A 19691-nucleotide genomic window follows, 5' to 3' on the forward strand; every position below is an offset into this window, starting at 1 on the left:
TTATTCGTCGCCAAAAAATTGCACAACAGGGGAAGCCGTTTCCTGTCTTCTACATAGTATGACTCTTTAATGTTATAGACGAATGGCGTTACATAGTTTCCTGTGTACAACAGTGGATATCTCTAAACCGCATTCATAAAATAACAGTTGGCGGTTCTTAACATGATTAAAATTAATGTCTGCTTTAACGAAGCCAATGTATTCCGGCGCCTTTGTAACGTGTCATTGTTGCAAATCATAAACTGTCAAAGATTGGCGCAATGGCGTCAAATTTAATTACCTCTTTAGCAGTAATGTGTGGGAGACGACGTTCAGTTTATAAACAAGACTTTCATTTGGTGTATTGTGGTCTTATGTAGTGTATCACCGTGTTTAAACACGTACATTACAGATCGGGGATATCTTCTGCCTCGTTCACCGAATTTGTACAGAAAATGCGATGTCATCACTTAATACTGCATTAATAATGTACGAGATTCGCTACCAATGACAATTTGCATAATTATACATTGTATTACAGAGTTAACACTGTTCGCTCATTTCCTGACTTCTCATTCAATCCCGTTTTGATATAACACCCGCTGATATCTAATAATATATACGTTTTTTAATGTAGAATTCTGTCCTAAAGAAGATATCATAGCTGCATTACATATATCCTCAAAGCTACGTTTTCAGTCTTTTAAACAACATTTTTCAACAATATAATGTACTCAACCCTTGACATCTCTCTTAAGAACCTGTGAGAGTTGTTACGGCTAATTATCACATTTATGTCAGCTATTTTTTTGTTGTTGTTGCTTTTTTCTGATACCTACGGCTAGGCTGGATGTTGCCCCAAGCAATACAGCACAGGTACATAAATATAGTGCAGAACTGCTACTAGCACAGTGTATTGTATGTTGGCACACTACGTACGGCACGATAAAGCACCATAGAGTGCGGATATAAAGCACAGTAACTATACAGCAAGGATGTATAGCACAGGATACAGCAAGGCTTTATAGCACAGTATACAGCAAGGTTTTATAGCACAGTAACTATACAGCAAGGATTTATAGCACAGGATACAGCAAGGCTTTATAGCACAGTATACAGCAAGGATTTATAGCACAGTATACAGCAAAGATTTATAGCACAGTATACAGCAAGGATTTATAGCACAGTATTCAGCAAGGATTTATAGCATAGTATACAACAAGGATTTATAGCACAGTATACAGCAAGGTTTTATAGCACAGTAACTATACAGCAAGGTTTTATAGCACAGTAACTATACAGCAAGGATTTATAGCACAGGATACAGCAAGGATTTATAGCACAGGATACAGCAAGGATTTATAGCACAGTATTCAGCAAGGATTTATAGCACAGTATACAGCAAGGATTTATAGCACAGTATATAGCAAGGATTTATAGCACAGTATATAGCAAGGATTTATAGCACAGTATACAACAAGGATTTATAGCACAGTATACAGCAAGGATTTATAGCACAGTATTCAGCAAGGATTTATAGCACAGTATACAGCAAGGATTTATAGCACAGTATACAGCAAGGATTTATAGCACAGTATACAGCAAGGATTTATAGCACAGTATACAGCAAGGATTTATAGCACAGTATACAGCAAGGATTTATAGCACAGTATACAGCAAGGATTTATAGCACAGTATACAGCAAGGATTTATAGCACAGTATACAGCAAGGATTTATAGCACAGTATACAGCAAGGATTTATAGCACAGTATACAGCAAGGATTTATAGCACAGTATACAACAAGGATTTATAGCACAGAATACAACAAGGATTTATAGCACAGTGTATAGTAAGGACTTGTAGCACAGTACAGCACGGATGTACATGGTATAGCGCAAATACAATGTAGCACGGATTTACAGCACAGAACAGCACGGATTTGTAACACCACAACACATTTGATTTGTAGACAAGGTACGTACACAAAAAAAGTTTTGGCGTTTTCTGGTTGTGAATTGTTTAACGTTGGATAAGTAATTAATAAATATCACACAGTATGAGATATAAATTGCTATGTTGCCTTTTGTTTTTCTTAATTATTTTCTATTTCAATTTTGATGTATATCTGAAAATATTTCCTTGTAAATTCTCTTTATGTTACATGTAATTGTGCACATGAACTGCATTTATTTTTGTGCTTATTACATGTTTAGACCGGTATGTTTTTCGTATATGATATGTTATAACGTGAAGGTCGAAATCTATCTTCACCTTCATGGGAAGGGAAAACTCTATACCCTACCCATTACAGCTTTAATTGTTGTCAGAGTTACTGTACATGCATCTCGAATACCCTTTTCCCAGTTAATGTTATCAAATACTACATGTAATCATTTTTAATATGACATAAATTTAATCAGGACTTTGCATTTCAAATATTCTAATCCACCGCACAACTTACGTTCCCTCTGATTTATTTCCTAAAGGAGAAGTCATGGTAATGTATCATGTTTTAACGATAACGGTTTTAGTCTTTTAAAAAATACTCCTATACAGTAAATTATAATTTAACTACGTCTATTACAAAGCTATAGATAACTCGAAAGAGCGGTTAGAGCTAGCCGTCATCTTGGCTGAGGTTTTTTTTGATCCCCTTACGTATTGTTTCGGCTAGGGTTTGTTTGAAACGGATGTTGACCCCATGGCCGGGAAATACATCTACAGAATGACTTTGATATGCTCCTATCCGCAGGCAGTGTTTAACGTTTTACCAAATATGTCATTTTGTAAGGAAAAAAAATTGTCTTACACAGTATAACATACACAGAACTGTGTATCCTACTAGAAATTTCTGTAAGTCTGTCATGTTGTATATAAAGTGATAAAAACCTGAAAATAAAAACATTCACGTATATGTTGAACCGATTTTTCAGATTCATACCACATCAAAAGCACATGATTGTTATATCGCTTAAACCAAACCTTCACAGGCTTTGATTGGAAGGTTTCGATACAATGTTCACTGTCATGTTTTATTTCATGGTTCAAATCATACATCTTGGCTATGAAAATAAAATCATACTGACCAATACTGTGCAATACTGACCAATACTGACCAATACTGTACAATATTGTTCAATACTGACCAATACTGTACAATACTGTACAATACTGACCAATACTGTACAATACTGACCAATACTGTACAATACTGAACAATACTGTACAAAACTGACCAATACCGTACAATACTGTACAATACTGACCAATACTGTATAATACTGACCAATACTGACCAATACTGTATAATACTGACCAATACTGAATAATACTGACCAATACTGACCAATACTGTACAATACTGACCAATACTGTACAATACTGTACATTACTGTACAATACTGTATAATACTGACCAATACTCTACAATACTGACCAATACTGTACAATACTGTACAATACTGTACATACTGTACATACTGTACAATACTGACCAATACTGTATAATACTGACCAATACTGTATAATACTGACCAATACTGTACAATACTGACCAATACTGTACAATACTCTACAATACTGACCAATACTGTATTATACTAACCAATACTGACCAATACTGTACAATACTGTACCATACTGTACAATACTGTACCATACTGTACCATACTGACCAATACTGACCAATACTGTAAAATACTGACCAATACTGTACAATACTGACCAATACTGTACAATACTGTACAATACTGACCAATACTGTATAATACTGACCAATACTGTACAATACTGTACAATACTGTATAATACTGACCAATACTGTACAATACTGACCAATATTGTACAATACTGACCAATACTGACCAATACTGTACTAATACTAACCAATGCTGTACAATATATTTTTATGTAAAACGTTTACTAAACATGTAAAAATCCTTTAAAACATTTAATTCTCAAACAACGTAATGTTAACGGATTCCCATGAAGGCTATATTAAGAATCGATATTCCCGGAAAGCCGGTTTACATGAGGTTAAATAGATGATATTCTTTTTCAGTTGTCGCTTTTGGGCTAATCTTTTAAAAGACCTCGCTGGTCGTCAATGTGTAACTTTTTAATTATATACTAAATGAATGATTAACGCGCCATCGTTGTCTTCTGTTCACTCACTCGGAACTCGGCTGTAGTTGCTCATATTACCGGGGAAATTCGAGCGCGTGAGAACGATACGAAGTTTTCTCAATCCGTCATGTGGTCAATTTAATCCAATCAGAAAAGCAGTTATATAGATAAGGTATGATAATATCTTAAATATGTCCCGGCAAATTCATTCCATAGAGAGTGTTTGGAAATATAAAAAACAAAATATAAAAAAATATATACAAGGAATTGTCGTTGTTTTTTTCATCCGAGCGTTGGAGATTAATGAAGAAGATGTTCGCCTGGCAGCTGTCCTACACAACCCGCGTAGCACATGTCATAACAAATCAAGGTAGTGACCAATTTCCGTCACCTTACATATTGTAAACATCTCGTTTCCCCTCGAGTCTGTTACTGATCTTCTTGTGCCATGGTTGTAAAAACACAGGGGCGTGAGAATATGTGTATGAATCTCTCTTCGTATTTAGGGCGTATGATAAGACAGTCCAAAGGTTTAAATTGACACTCAATACTTACAGAGAGGGTGACAGACCCTCAAAGCCTAAAATAGACCTCAGGTTTCCTTCATGTAAAAGTAACATGTCTGGGAGGTACAGAAAGATATGCATGGCTTCGTTGGAAAGACAGATAATTTGTCCTTTCTTTCAATAGTCTCCTATAGCCACGCCAAAGTAATCTCTTTACTCAGTATCCACTTATTCTCGAAACAAATGTCAGTTACAGGTATACAGCCATTTTTGCATTATCGAGATTGTCAAGTGCGAACATCACAAGTCTCCTTGGCTGGTTATTTTAGGAGCGCTTTCCGATATTGGTCGTTTACCGTCAACGTCATCCATGTAAGAGAGGCGTTTCAAATATTTGTTGAAGTTATGACGGGTAATGTAAATATGCGTTAAGCCTCACGTCTGTGTTGACGCCCAGAGTAATCTAACGGAATTTTGGTTACAGTTCTCGAAGTTCTGATTAAATCTATCACCTTCAATTTCATGTTCGAATTATTTATTAGAGTACCTTTCGTCTCCCTAGTTTTCCATATCATACTCTACACCAACCCGAACCCTATATATGAGATCGAGGGGCTGATACATTTATTACATATAAGTTGTTTTCATGTTGATAATCAAAGATACTAACGGATTTTTTTTGATATAGGACCTTAAGTCTCCATCAGACTCAAGTCTGAGGACGTCATTTACACTAGATTACCTGACTATAAACTATTTCTCTCTGCTAACCTGAACTCTTAATATATGTTCCAAGCGAAGTCTGGAGGAGAGTAGAAAAAACTTTTGCAGGCAATCTTGTTTCAGAATAGCGTGTCATTTTCGTACAAATGATTCGTCACGTCGTGTAAGTTTCGTACCAATGATTTAGGGACGTCGTGTAAGTTTCGTACCAATGATTTAGGGACGTCGTGTAAGTTTCGTACCAATGATTTAGGGACGTCGTGTAAATTTCGTACCAATGATTTAGGGACGTCGTGAAAGTTTCGTAATAATTATTGGAGGCGTACGTCTTGTCACTTTAGTACAAATGATCTTGAAACTGTATGACAAATATCGAAAATAAAGCCAAAAAATAAAGTCACTGTTTGTTTTTACTAGAAAAAAATCTGTCCCGTTGTTTGTTCCGTATCCCGTTTCGTGTTGCTTACCACACTTTAACGACCCCGCCCGTTTATATAATTTACATGCAACTCCAGTTCCACTATTCACGATGACGCAAGTTCCTCAAACTAATAAATTCTATAAATCATTTTCAAAACATTAACATATGTCATTATTCGTCACTTTTATTTATTGTTGACATTTTTGAATCACAAATGGCAAATATATTTCATCTTTATGTGGTGTAGAAGAAACACAGTATATGTGAATATGTTGTTATCCGTACAGTCACACCAAGGCAGTAGATCACGATGGTTGTGACTTGGCCCCAGGGAGTGCTGTAAAAAAAGTCTCAGAAACCTCGCCGTTCTGACATTTAGGTGATGGTGGTCGCGTTGTTTATTGGGAAAACATATGGCGTTACTATCGTGAGCAATCTTGTCGATGTATGGAATGGCCAGCAAGGATGTGTATTTCCGAAGGGAAATCAAACCAATGTTTAGTTGCTTACATCTGATGATTATTAGGGACATTGAAAGGAAGGATGAGAAAGAAATTGATGGAAAAAAAACATTCGATATGTTTCATCACAGATTTTATATATAAATAGATGTATGTAATATAGAAGGTGTACGACCCAGTGGCGTTGTAAGAAACAGATGTAATGTACGCCCTTGACACATTTCTAGTTAATAATTAACGATCACGACTACCGACGTACCCGCCAGAGTACTTGTAATTGACAATGGGCAGCAATGATTACACGCCGATACATAGCTCTGATAGATACACCGACTTTAATTATACCATCTTTTAGTCTACTTATCAATTATTGGCATGTACTTCTGTCTGTTACTGCAGTAGGGATAACGTTGTCGGAGGAAGGGTGGGCGAGGATAGTTGATTGTTAAAAAAGGAAACAGCCAGTGTACCAAAACCATTCCAGAAATTAAATTTATTAATTAGAAATAATACAATGTAATAATTGAGAGGTCTAAATAAAGTAGACGAAAACGCACTGGTACCAATCATGCTGTAAAATTGCTCGTAATGCATTTAGCATCTTTGTACAAATAATTTCCTACAATTGAGTGAAAAAAAATAATGTTTTACCCTGTGTTACATCTAAAGAATAAATGCAAATGTCGAGTGCCGCAGTGGATAGCGCAGCTGCGCCGATTGGACGTGAAAACGTATGGGTTAACCCGCCCAAAACCGTGTACATTGTAGGTTTACTCCGGGTACTCCGGTTTCCTCTTTCATTAAGACCCTCAGCGGGTTTCCATTCGAGCCAATAAGAGTGATTTATTTAAGTTGGAGAAACAACGTTTCACAACTATTGTAAACTAAAAAAAATTATAGTAAATGCAGTCAAATCCGTCAAAGATCATACAGAAAAAATAATTATTTAATAATTGCAACTTTAAGTATACGATATATCGTCCCCCGACGGCGCCTCATCTCTGGAGCATATCCTATTGGCGTTCATGTTTGACATCTAATATGAAGTTTCGTTGTTTGCAGACATACATTGACAAAGATTAATGAAATACTGTATCCAGTAGTTTGGTCGATGATATTTTTCAAAGATTAAATAAAAAGATTTTTGAATGTTTATGGTGTCTAGACTAGAAAAAAGTATGTAATATAAGGACTTCCTATAGTACATCAGGGTTAACTAGACCATGGTAACGAACGCGCACTTCCTGCATGGTAAGAACGTACATATGTGTACAGTGTAGCTATATATTTGCTCCACCTACAGTAGTACATGAAATAATAATAATAATAATTCGAGATTCTTATATACCGCTTTATCACATCCAATTCCGTAGGTCGTCTCAAAGCGGTTCACAAATTATTATCCGTGGTTATAGGGCCTTTGCAACTAGCCAATATCTTTCTCAACTCCATGGGGAGCATACAGCCGCAGCTGCCATTTCGCCGGGCTCGTGACCGAAGGGTTGCGGGTTCGAGTCACGGCACAGCACTGTGTTGTATCTTCGATCAAGATAGTTTACTCCGCTTGTTCCAGTCTACTCAGCTGTAAATGAGTACGTGATTGGACAGTGCTAGAATTGTTGAATGCTAGCTGTTAGCGCTGACATGGCAGCACCGACTGTATGCACCCCAGGGAGTTGAAAAAGGTATTGGCTCGTTGCAAAGGCCCTATAACCACGGATAATAATTTGTGAACCGCTTTGAGACGACCTTCGAACTAAGCTGTGATAAAGCGGTATATAAGAACCTCGAATTATTATCATTACAACATTGTAGAAAGCTGAACATGGCCAGTCGCAGGAAACATATCGCCGAAGGAGCAGCCTAGACGGAAAGTAGCTAAACTAAGGCCAACAATCATTGTGGACAGACAAAAAATAGGCAAATAATCTGACTTGCTGAGCACAGTGTTAGCGAGATTTCATCGTAGGTTTTGAATGATTTTGAAGACAAATACGTATGTTCAGCAAAACACTAATTGTTTGCAGCAAGTGAACGCAAGTAGATAACAAACAAAAATAAGGAAAACTCAAATCAAGCATAAATACACTATAAGGTAAATCAAAGTCACCGCAAACAAACGTCTTGAACAGCACGGGACCTAGATGATCACTGCCCCAAGTTATCTGGTAATGACACAACATAAACCAACAGACTCCTTTAGATCAGCATCAAATCGAAAATGCATCGCGACAACGCATGCTCTGTTAATTAATGACTTTTGCATGGCATTAACCAGCATCGCTCTTTACACATAAATATTGATTATAACTGTATGCATCAACGGAAAAGGTGAAATGCTTTGTTAATACGTAACAGTTTATGAATGATATTAATACCAAATCATGTATGGCTTTCACACACGTATAAATATTCTCCTTTCTGTATAATAAAGTATAGGTGTGGTAGGTTGTGTGTGTGATGTGTATACAAAGAGGGGTGTGTATGGGGAAGTCCAGTCACCGAGTCAGCTCAGTGGGGAGGGTACACTACACAACAACTTACCATCTTATCAGTTACAGATCGCCAAAAGCGAACAGTCCGTTCACCCGTCCGGGGAGTCTTGACCATCTGTTGATAAACAAACTATGCTAACAGCATGTGCGTTTAGTTACTGACCACTGCGTGAATGACCTCTGTCCAAGCTTCCGAATGTCTGTATTAGAGTGTAGCTAAAGATAATTGTACAGCACTCAACCACAGGCCCGCCCGAAAACTGGAGGATTTTTTAACAGTTGCATTTGTAAGTATAATATTTTTATAATGCATAAACATGGATATATATTTGGAACAGATTAGCTTTCTGGTGTTCCATCGAATTATAAGTAGCAAAATGTTTCAGCATTTTTGCGTTCACTGCTTGAAGCTAATAAATTAACGGTTTTCTGTTTTTGAAAGGGTAGAGCAATGAATATTCTCTGACCAGCTGACTATCAAATGAATCGTGGTACCAGTCTGTGAGAAAAAGGTGAAGGGGAGCATGCATGTGAGGGATACATTCCCGGTCAGTTAGAGCTAGCTAAGAGAAAACCATCTTCGCTATTTATACTCGTTTCTTATGTACGAGCGAAACTGCACATGGAAGGTATATATATATATACGCATATATTCCGTGTACTTTTCGTAAGCAACGACAAAAACTAAAATCTGGAAATCCTCCAGCGTGACAAAGGCATGTAGTCAAATTTGTCGCTATCAAAGAGGTTCGACATTTCTGTGCAGCCTCTGTACCGCGGTTCCCTGACACATGGTTGTAATATGTGGAGTTTCCCGGTGTACTGAAGTACGGTGCAGTTCAAGGTCACGGAGTCAGAAGGGGACGTAAACAAAGATAATCAGTAGCCTAGGATGAGAGGTGTGAACAGGAGCTTGCCGTCATTAATCATGACACATTTGCGCGGGAACAACAAGTGCACGAGACAGGATGTTCACGGCGGCATAGGATCCTGACAGATGTGTTGTTATCCCCTTATCAATTTAAATCCAACTGCGTTAATCTTTTTCATTGGGGTATGCTTACATACAGCTTAGTAGCGTCATTTTGCTTTGATCTCGATCTGCAATGCTGCTAGACCTTCTTACGCTAGTTAGCATTACAGTTATGCATATAAGTAATTCCTTGCTACTGATAACATGAACTGAACTAATTGATGATTGAGTATATACATGTACGAGTGCATTTTCTGTTGTGTGTTTAAAAATAATTTATAAGACAAGTTGACCGTTCGCCATTGCTCAAACTTTGCACTGCTTTAACCTAATATAATGCATTACTAATCTACATTGAAACAGTTTTGAAATGGAACAGGGGAAGGCTACGGTTGCTACTGAGAACGCTCATAACTTCAGAAACACCACTTATGGTGGCTGAAATAACCACTAGCCTAAAGAGTGTATTTTTATAAAGTTCTGTAAACTCTGGTACAGAATAAACGAGAAATCTTTCTGACCCGAAATGGCCATTGATCAACGTCTGTGTCAATGGACCCCGTCATAATGACAGACCAGAGACAGTGCTACACGAACGTAGACTGTTCGAATGCTAAATAAATCAGCTGATCATTACGTGTGTGTTTCCCAGACAAAGATACATCACATGACAGTAATCACCCAGCTAATGTCCCCAGTCTACTATTTACCATATGTCACCATAGAAACACGATGTTTACCTGTTACGTGCACGTACAGTACCACAGGCATGTGTGGTCAAGGAAATATCCTTATCATGTGGATGTATCATAGTGTCATGGTTGTAATATGTGGAATTTCCCGGTGTATTGAGGTATTATAGTATGTATTAGTATATCATTGGCTAATTAAAAAGACAATAAAGCTGGAAGTGAGAAAACAGATTATTGGTTACGGACTGGTACCCTAGTATAACCTTTGGAACACATTAAGCGTCCGTTGACAATGAGAAAGTATTACCTCTGGTTTCTAATCCTTCCTCTTGGGTCTTTTAGACTTAAGCGCACGCTGTTCAGTATCAAATATTAAAATTATCTACAATGTACAATTACGGTGCCTGATTACATTTTACGTGTATCTAAATTTAACCATTATTATCATTTCCTTTACATCCTATAGTGAGTTGATACCATCGTCATGCCGATGTCAAAGACTTAAAGATCACTCTAATATACATGTATAACGTACATGTTGAAACTTGTCTAAATCATGGTGATAACAATAAATGGTAGCTGTCGTCCAATGATCCTAAACTCCTTGTCTGTTACGTCATAACATGACGTCCGATATCATTATGTTTTGTTGTCATGCCATGTGACCTTAGCTGATGTGTCGTCATATGAACTATGCTTTTACGGCGTCATATGACGTTAACTATAATGTTTGTTATGTGTATGTACGTCTACATACATAATATCTTAGCTGTTTTGTTTGTTATGTACTCCAGGACCTTAGACGTTATGGAGACGTTTGGTTTAGTTTGGTTTGTATGTGCTCTACGACCTATTTTAAAACAGCTACATATATGTATGGCCATTTTAGGACCAGCCAGGTTTTGGTGGTGGAGGAAAACCTTAATGCTCGGAGAAAACACCACCTGCGGTCAGTGCCTGGCGATTGTCCATACGATAGTTCAAGTTAGAAACAGGATATAGTTTCCTGATACATGTATATGTGTACGAATGAGAAGGGAGGAGAACGGTAGTATTTAGTACGTGTTTGTATAATAGTTGTGTTAGCATGTCTTCCGAACGATAATAAACAATTCATTATGTATTATGACCCGTTTCATGGACACAGATCGATATATCTAGTGGGTCAACCTGGCCTTACTGCGTACTTCACCAAAGTGGAGTTACATCGGTATATCGGTCATCCAGACACTGTGGTTCCCTTAATTCATATATGTTATATACTATGGTAATTCAAAGAAGGTAAATTCCAGATAAACGCCACTAAAAATTGGTTTAAGTCATCGACTTTTTAGAGTGAAAATATAAAAATGTCAGAGGGGGGGGGGGGGGGGGGGGGGGGGGGGGATTTCGAGCAAACTCCCCGACTTCCAGTTTTTACACACTTAATCTTTAATGAGAGTGTAATCAAATACATTTTCAAAATGTTAGAGCTCGACAGGACACTACGAAGTGCTACCCTGGGGACAGTGTCTGCATAAGTGCTTTACACAACATTTACAGTAGAATTTGAGGAGCATCTCATTGTATAAGTATAGTTCTTAGAATGTTACATGCACGATCATGTGTTTCCAGAAATCCAATTAACACTCATTAACACTTCTCTGTCTATACAGATGCTGACAGAACGGTAATGCGTCCCTAGCATAATGCCAAGTGCGACCTATATCCTTACAGAACCGTTACGAGATCAAACTTCTTGATTATTACACCTGTATTGTGTGAACGTGATTTCTTAATATAGGCACTGTGAACCATTACCCGAATTGAAGACGTTGTTCTGTCGACGAGTTCCATGGAAATCCAAGACTTTAAAAAGACTAAGACGCAGCTTTTTTTTTTAATTTTAGATTATTCAACATGTTTTCTTCTGTTCAAACTCGGTCCAATATGGGATAGTCAAGAATGGACAATCCTGCCGTAACTCTTGCATGGCTAACCGTCCTTCTTGTCAACGTCTACTCACAAAATGCCCAAAAGGCGGCGCCAGTATACGTTGGGGGAACCAGAAGAGGGAATTACTCCTCACTTAGCAAGTACAACAGAACCAAACTGGACATACGTAAGTAAAATAGAAATATCCACCTTGCGGTAATGCGACCAGCCAGTGTACACACAGAAATATACCTTTGTATAAGTATACCGCCGTTCTTTTTACTGTATCCTATAACTTTGACCAGAAGTGCCACGTCTTTAAATGTAATAATTTGGAAGTTAATACATATTTTTTAACTGTCACAAGGCACACACAGATATTTCCAGAAATTATGGTTCCTAAATAAATTCGAATAATACGGCAACTACTGCATAACTGTGATCCCTGAAAAAATAAATCCGAACATAACTGTGATCCCAGTATAAATCCGTTGACTAGTGTGGTCCCTGTTAAATTAGTCTATTCCTGTTATCCCTGATTAAATCTGTACTTTATTGGAAACCTTATAGTTACCATCGAATATAGTTCATACTGGCATGAACATCTAAAAAGAAGAATATGCTGTTCAATATTCCTAAGTTCCCTGGCATTGAATCCTTTTTGGAAATAACGTGGTTGTACTCTTGATATCTTTCTCATTTCAGGAAAAATTAGGCAGCAATATCCACGTGGACCAATACACAGGAGTGCCAATAAAAACGTTTCAATTGAATGGGATTATACAGATTTTAGTATACAGTTCAATAGCATTCGCGGCCCCGCCTTCAAACTCAGGAGAGCGCCTCGTGCCACATGCGGAGAACCTTGGCCCTTACCCCAGCATTACAAGGCTAATAAAGACAAAGTGTATCGAATAGAACAGCATTCATTTAGTATAAAAACAGAAAATTCTACGTGTGTTATTTTAGAAAAGGCTATACAACGTTATAAAGATGCCATTTTTAAATATGCTTCCGAAGAGTTCTACGACAATTTGAAATACTTGAAAAATGGTGGATTTGATAAGGAAATATTAAATATGAGAAAAATTCATGAAGATGCTTCACCTATTTCCTGGATGTCAGTGGTGCTAAAAAACTCATGCTCGAATTATCTGCACGAATCTTCTGACGAAGGATGTGAGTATGAGTACTTTGTGTTATAGTTTTAAATGTCAGTGGAGAGCACATATATTTCGGTTATTTTACACTTAGGTGAAGCTAGGCTGCCTCTTTATATTTTGTGGTGTACAAAAGTCATTGGACATTGTTCACACGTGTGATTGAACAGAAACAGGCCTGCAGATTGGAGTCTTGTTAGATTATCCATCGTTGTTATCGGTGATATCCCTCTCTTTAAATCCATTCGTGCATGGATAAAACACAAGCACTCTCTTTTATTTATTTTTTACAGAGAGAGAGAACAAGGTATTGTGAAAAGTGGGAAGTATTTATTTAGAAAGTTTTATAAACGATGAATAAGTTGTCATCCGGCTACAGATGTTTTTGTTCTGTTAAGTTATGAGGAGTGGAGGTCAAATCACTTAGAAAAAAAATGTATACATGGTACATGTAAAGCTGTATATTGAAATTATACATAATAGCATAGCATTTTGAGATAAAACATTTTAGTATGTGAAAGTAGGATGAAACATTTTGAGCAAGGTATTTTAAATGATATTTTATAAATGACTCGAACGATCAATTAGAAAGCATTCAATCAGACTACTCCAAAACATAATTTTAAATTGTATTTCCTGTTTGTTTTAAGGATTCAATACAAAAGTATTGGTATTTTATTTACTGTACTCTACCACACACGCCTGTAAATTGTCCTTTCTTGATAAAACCGAATTACAAATAAGATGTATTGTACATGTATATTCCCCTTGTTGTAAAGACAACTTCAGGACAGCATATATATATATATATATACATGTTTCCAGAATAAGTGTCCGCCTTTGCGACACTAAAGTACGCTGTCTTTCCTTTGTTTTATTTGTTTCTCGTTTTACGTGTACAGATGTATATATATAAGCAGTTTGAAATAAGCGCATGTCAGCATTTATTCAAAGCGCAATACACGTGCGCACCTGAGTCAGGCGTAGTGAAATACAGTTTACATGTACATGTACATACATTTATGTAGCGTCTAAGTCACAGTACATGATAGCATCAACGTCACACATCAATACATGTCAACATTTAAGTCACAGTGACCTACTTTTGAACAGCGTTTGAGTAACAGTGAAATCTATGTCAGTAAGTCACACACGACAAAATACATATCTACATCCAAGTTACAGGACGAGATACAGTCGAGCACCGGACTCACAGCGAATAACACATCAGTGAAACATGTTGTATTACAGTATTCCCGCGGCCTGCCATAATTCCACACTTGATTGTCCCAAGCAAGTGGTCTGATTTAAAATAAAATTAGTCCGAATTTCAGTTTCAATCAGAACAATTTCATCTAAATTTGATACAAAATTGATGAGAGGACGAGTTAATTCTATCAATGTCAATACCCATGGAGAGTTCATTTGATAAAACGCAGCAAAGTTTAAAATGAGGTTTACTACGAAACCATTATAGCTGACAAATTACAATACATTGTTTATAAAAAATATATATTGCCACGTGTGCGTTGTAACGTCACCCTTAATTGGTTCATAACCATGCATTATTGTGCGTGCTCTTAGCCTCTCCAGTATTGCAAGTGTAAGCTTCTAAGAATTACAAAAATGTGTACATGACATGTTAACGCTTCTCCACACACCTTCTGTACAGGTAAGTACGTGACATGTTAACGCTTCTCCACACACCTTCTGTAACAAGGAACTATAACATCAGATGGGTGTTGCTGGAATGAAAACGAGGCATTACGGGACAAAAGTGTACGCTCACAAAAGAACACCCTAATTTAACTTAAATAGATAAGACGGTATCTAAAGTTTTAAGACTTCGAGCGCATGCAACCATTTCTACCTTTACCGAGGCTGACCTAAACCCTCAAATGCCCAGTACTCCATACACATAGAGATGTTCGAACATGCTGTGATTATTACAAATTGTAAAGAACTTATCTTCTTATATTTGTTAGATTCACTATTGGTGAAACCATCTGGGATCTTCCTGATCGCGAACGAGGTGTGGGGTGCCTTGAGGGGACTCGAGACTTTCAGCCAAATATTATATAAACGGCAGAATAAGGTAAGCTAAACGTATGCCTTTAGGATTAAAGCAACTTGTATGCGACAATTTTAAATTGTACATGTACTGTACAGATTTTACATAATCTCTTTTCATAGCGTTCATTGTTATGTTTTTCATAAAGTTTCAGATCTTTTTTTGTTCTTGTTCCAAACATGTCTGTTATTCCGGTTAAATATGTCTCTGTACGGTATATGTTGTCACCCGAAAATGTACCAGGCCAGGTGTACAACCGCGTGTTAATGATGATAACCCGTAAACCAGGAATTGAGAGATTTTTGGTACTAACACAGCGTAAATAACGGGTCGATAACGCAGATTATTTTTGCCAGATAGCTATTAGATCACAATCTGTTTATTTTTATCGGATCGATGAATTCCGTGATTTAGCCGCCAATAACGAGAGAAGCACCTTGTCTGTGGAACGCGCCAAGACTCGTCATCACAATAAATGATGGCAACAGTTTTAGATGAATTGACACTGAGGGCCAAGGTCGACCTTTCTAAAAAAAAGTTTTGTCGGTCCAGCCGATACCTCCCCTGTCAAGTCCGGCGCCATGGTGACGTTCACAAGCCGTCATTTATTTAAAAAACGCCAATTTCACTTAAACTCTTCTCAGCATAAAAACAAGAGAGGGATTGGTTTTAGTACCGATAGCGATCACTGAACAATACGGCATTCAGCTACCTTCTGTTAGCCATACAAATTGATCTTGGAATTACATCTAAGTACATTACTGCACGAGCGTTGCATTGGAAAGCTTGTTAGTATTACTTCAAGCCACAAACAAAATATTATTCAGATTTGTTTGAAGGTGTTACATGACCAATAATGCAGTTAAACACTCCGTCCGACAATTACGTGGGCACCGAATTTCTATTTGTGTGTGTATACATACATGTACAAGTGCATGTGGCGTGTTTATGTTTACGGAATGAATCGTGGCAGAGTATTACCGCTTCATTTTATGTTTTACGATAATGGTATAATATCTATTCATTTCCAGGGTGTTTATTTTTATGATTAAGTTCAAGACAGAGATTTGTGTTGCAAGGTGTTCGCTCTCGGGACAGAGATTGAGAGATGTGCTTCAGTATTGTAATCAGGAGACGGACTGGTGTGCATCGGAAACGGGGCTGATGAATCTTTTGTAAACGGACGAATATGCCAATTATTGTTATTCTAATTATGTTTATGATATCGAAAGACGCAATGTATATTAATGAGATTCTAAATGTTAAATATCAGCACAAAAAAAGACGCACAGTAAATATCCACCATAAACATCTAATTTACAAACACCCACAAACAAATATCTAAGCAATACACATCCAAGTCATAAACATCCACACAATAACATCACACAATAACATCCACACAATAAACATCCACACAATAGCATCACACAATAGCATCACACAAAGTAAGCATCCATATCCAGAATAACTATCTTCACAAACATCCACAATAAATGGTCAGGTAAATCTTATAGAACGTTGAAACAACCAACGACAGTAATAAGCAAAACAATAAACATCTGCCATTTTTATCATCATCTATACAATAACTAGTTATACCATACACACCCTTACAAACCCAAACCATACACATCAACGCCATAGACGTCTACACCATATACATATATATATATATAATACACAGCAGTGTCATACACATACACACAATACACACCCACCATACACACACACACACCATACACAACAACAACAACATACACTTCCACACCATAAACACCCACATCATACACACCCATACCATACAAACCCACACCATACACACACACACACCAACAACATACACACCAACACATCAACAACATACACTTCCACACACCAACAACATACACACCCACACACCAACAACATACACTTCCACACACCAAGAACATACACTTCCACACACCAACAACATACACAACAACACCATACACACCCACACATCAACAACATACACCCCCACACACCAACAACATCCCCACCCACACATCAACAACATACACACCACACACCAACAACATACTCTTCCACACACCAACAACATACACAACAACAACATAAACACCCACACATCAACAACATACACACCCACACCATACACGCCCACACCATACACACCCACACACCAACAACAGACACTTCCACACACCAACAACATACCCGTCCACACACCAACAACATACACAACAACAACAAACACACCCACACAACAACAACATACACACCCACTCACCAACAACATACACACCCACACCATACACACCAACACATCACATACACTTCCACACACCAACAACATACACAACCACACACCAACAACATACACATCCACACACCAACAACATACACAACAACAACAAACACACCCACACAACAACAACATACACACCCACTCACCAACAACATACACACCCACACCATACACACCCACACATCAGCAACATACACACCCACACCATACACACCCACACAACAGCAACATACACACCCACCCCATACACACCCACACCATACACACCCACACCATACACACCCACACAACAGCAACATACACACCCACCCCATACACACCCACACCATACACACCCACACATCAGCAACATACACACCCACACCATACACACCCACACCATACACACCCATACCATACACACCCATACCATACACACCCATACCATACACACCCATACCATACACACCCACACCATACACACCCACACAACAGCAACATACACACCCACCCCATACACACCCACACCATACACACCCACACCATACACACCCACACCCCAACAACATACACTTCCACACACCAACAACATACCCACCCACACACCAACAACATACACTTCCACACACAAACAACATACACACCCACACACCAACAACATACAAACCCACACACCAACAACATACACACCCACACCATACACTTCAACATCATTCACATTCACATCATACACATTCACACCATACACTCCCAAATAATACCCACCCATACCGTACACACCCATTCCATACACACCCATACCATACAAACCCAAAACAAACACATCAACGCCATAGACTTCCACACCATATACATGTATATATATAATACACAGCAGTGTCATACACATTCACACAATACACACCCACCCCCTACACACCCACCATACACACACACACCCACCATACACAACAACAACAACATACACTTACACACCATAAATACCCACATCATACACACCTATACCATACACACCCACACCATACACCAACAACACACCAAAAACATACACATCAACACACCAACAACATCCACTTCCACACACCAACAACATACACTTCCAAACACAAACAAAATACACACCCACACACCAACAACATACTCACCCACACAACAACAACATACACTTCCACACACAAACAACATACACTTCCACACACCAACAACATACACTTCCACACACAAACAAAATACACACCCACACACCAACAACATACACACCCACACAACAACAACATACACACTCACACACCAACAACATACACACCCACACACCAACAACATACACTTCCACACACAAACAACATACACCCCCACACACCAACAACATACACTTCCACACACAAACAACATACACTTCCACACACCAACAACATACACCCCCCACGCCATCCTCACCTACACGTCCACAACATACACACCCACAAACCAACAACATACACACCCACACAACCACACCATACACACCCACACAACAACAACATACACTTCCACACACCAACAACATACACACCCACACAACCACACCATACCCACCCACACATCAACAACATACACACCCACACATCAACAACATACACTTCCACACACCAACAACATACACTCCCACACAACAACAACATACACTTCCACACACCAACAACATACACTCCCACACACAAACAACATACACACCCACACAACAACAACATACACTTCCACACACCAACAACATTCACACCCACACACCAACAACATACACACCCGCACCATACACACCCACATACCAATACACACCCACACATCAACAACATACACACCCACACCATACACACCAACAATATACACACCCACACTGCCACTCCATACACACCCACAC

At 38.2% G+C, this 19691-nt stretch overlaps 1 protein-coding gene across 5 annotated transcripts in view; it reads left to right on the plus strand.

Annotated features, from left to right (window-relative positions):
* LOC110446327 (beta-hexosaminidase subunit beta-like) overlaps positions 1 to 19691 on the plus strand; it is a 48161-nt gene that overhangs the window by 8585 nt on the left and 19885 nt on the right. Inside the window, exons 2-5 of one of the 5 annotated variants that reach the window (XM_021491415.1) lie at positions 8773 to 8999; positions 12267 to 12478; positions 12997 to 13470; positions 15437 to 15546. In XM_021491415.1, the coding sequence (XP_021347090.1) occupies positions 12322 to 12478; positions 12997 to 13470; positions 15437 to 15546 (741 nt within the window). In that variant the 5' untranslated portion in view covers positions 8773 to 8999; positions 12267 to 12321. Of the gene's footprint in view, positions 1 to 8709; positions 9000 to 12266; positions 12479 to 12996; positions 13471 to 15436; positions 15547 to 19691 lie in introns of those variants that run through there. The other 4 variants (XM_021491416.1, XM_021491418.1, XM_021491417.1 and 1 more) reach the window with 4 other exon arrangements.

Source organism: Mizuhopecten yessoensis, unplaced genomic scaffold, assembly GCF_002113885.1.
Source record: "Mizuhopecten yessoensis strain PY_sf001 unplaced genomic scaffold, ASM211388v2 scaffold2671, whole genome shotgun sequence".
In the NCBI taxonomy this organism is placed as follows: domain Eukaryota; kingdom Metazoa; phylum Mollusca; class Bivalvia; order Pectinida; family Pectinidae; genus Mizuhopecten; species Mizuhopecten yessoensis.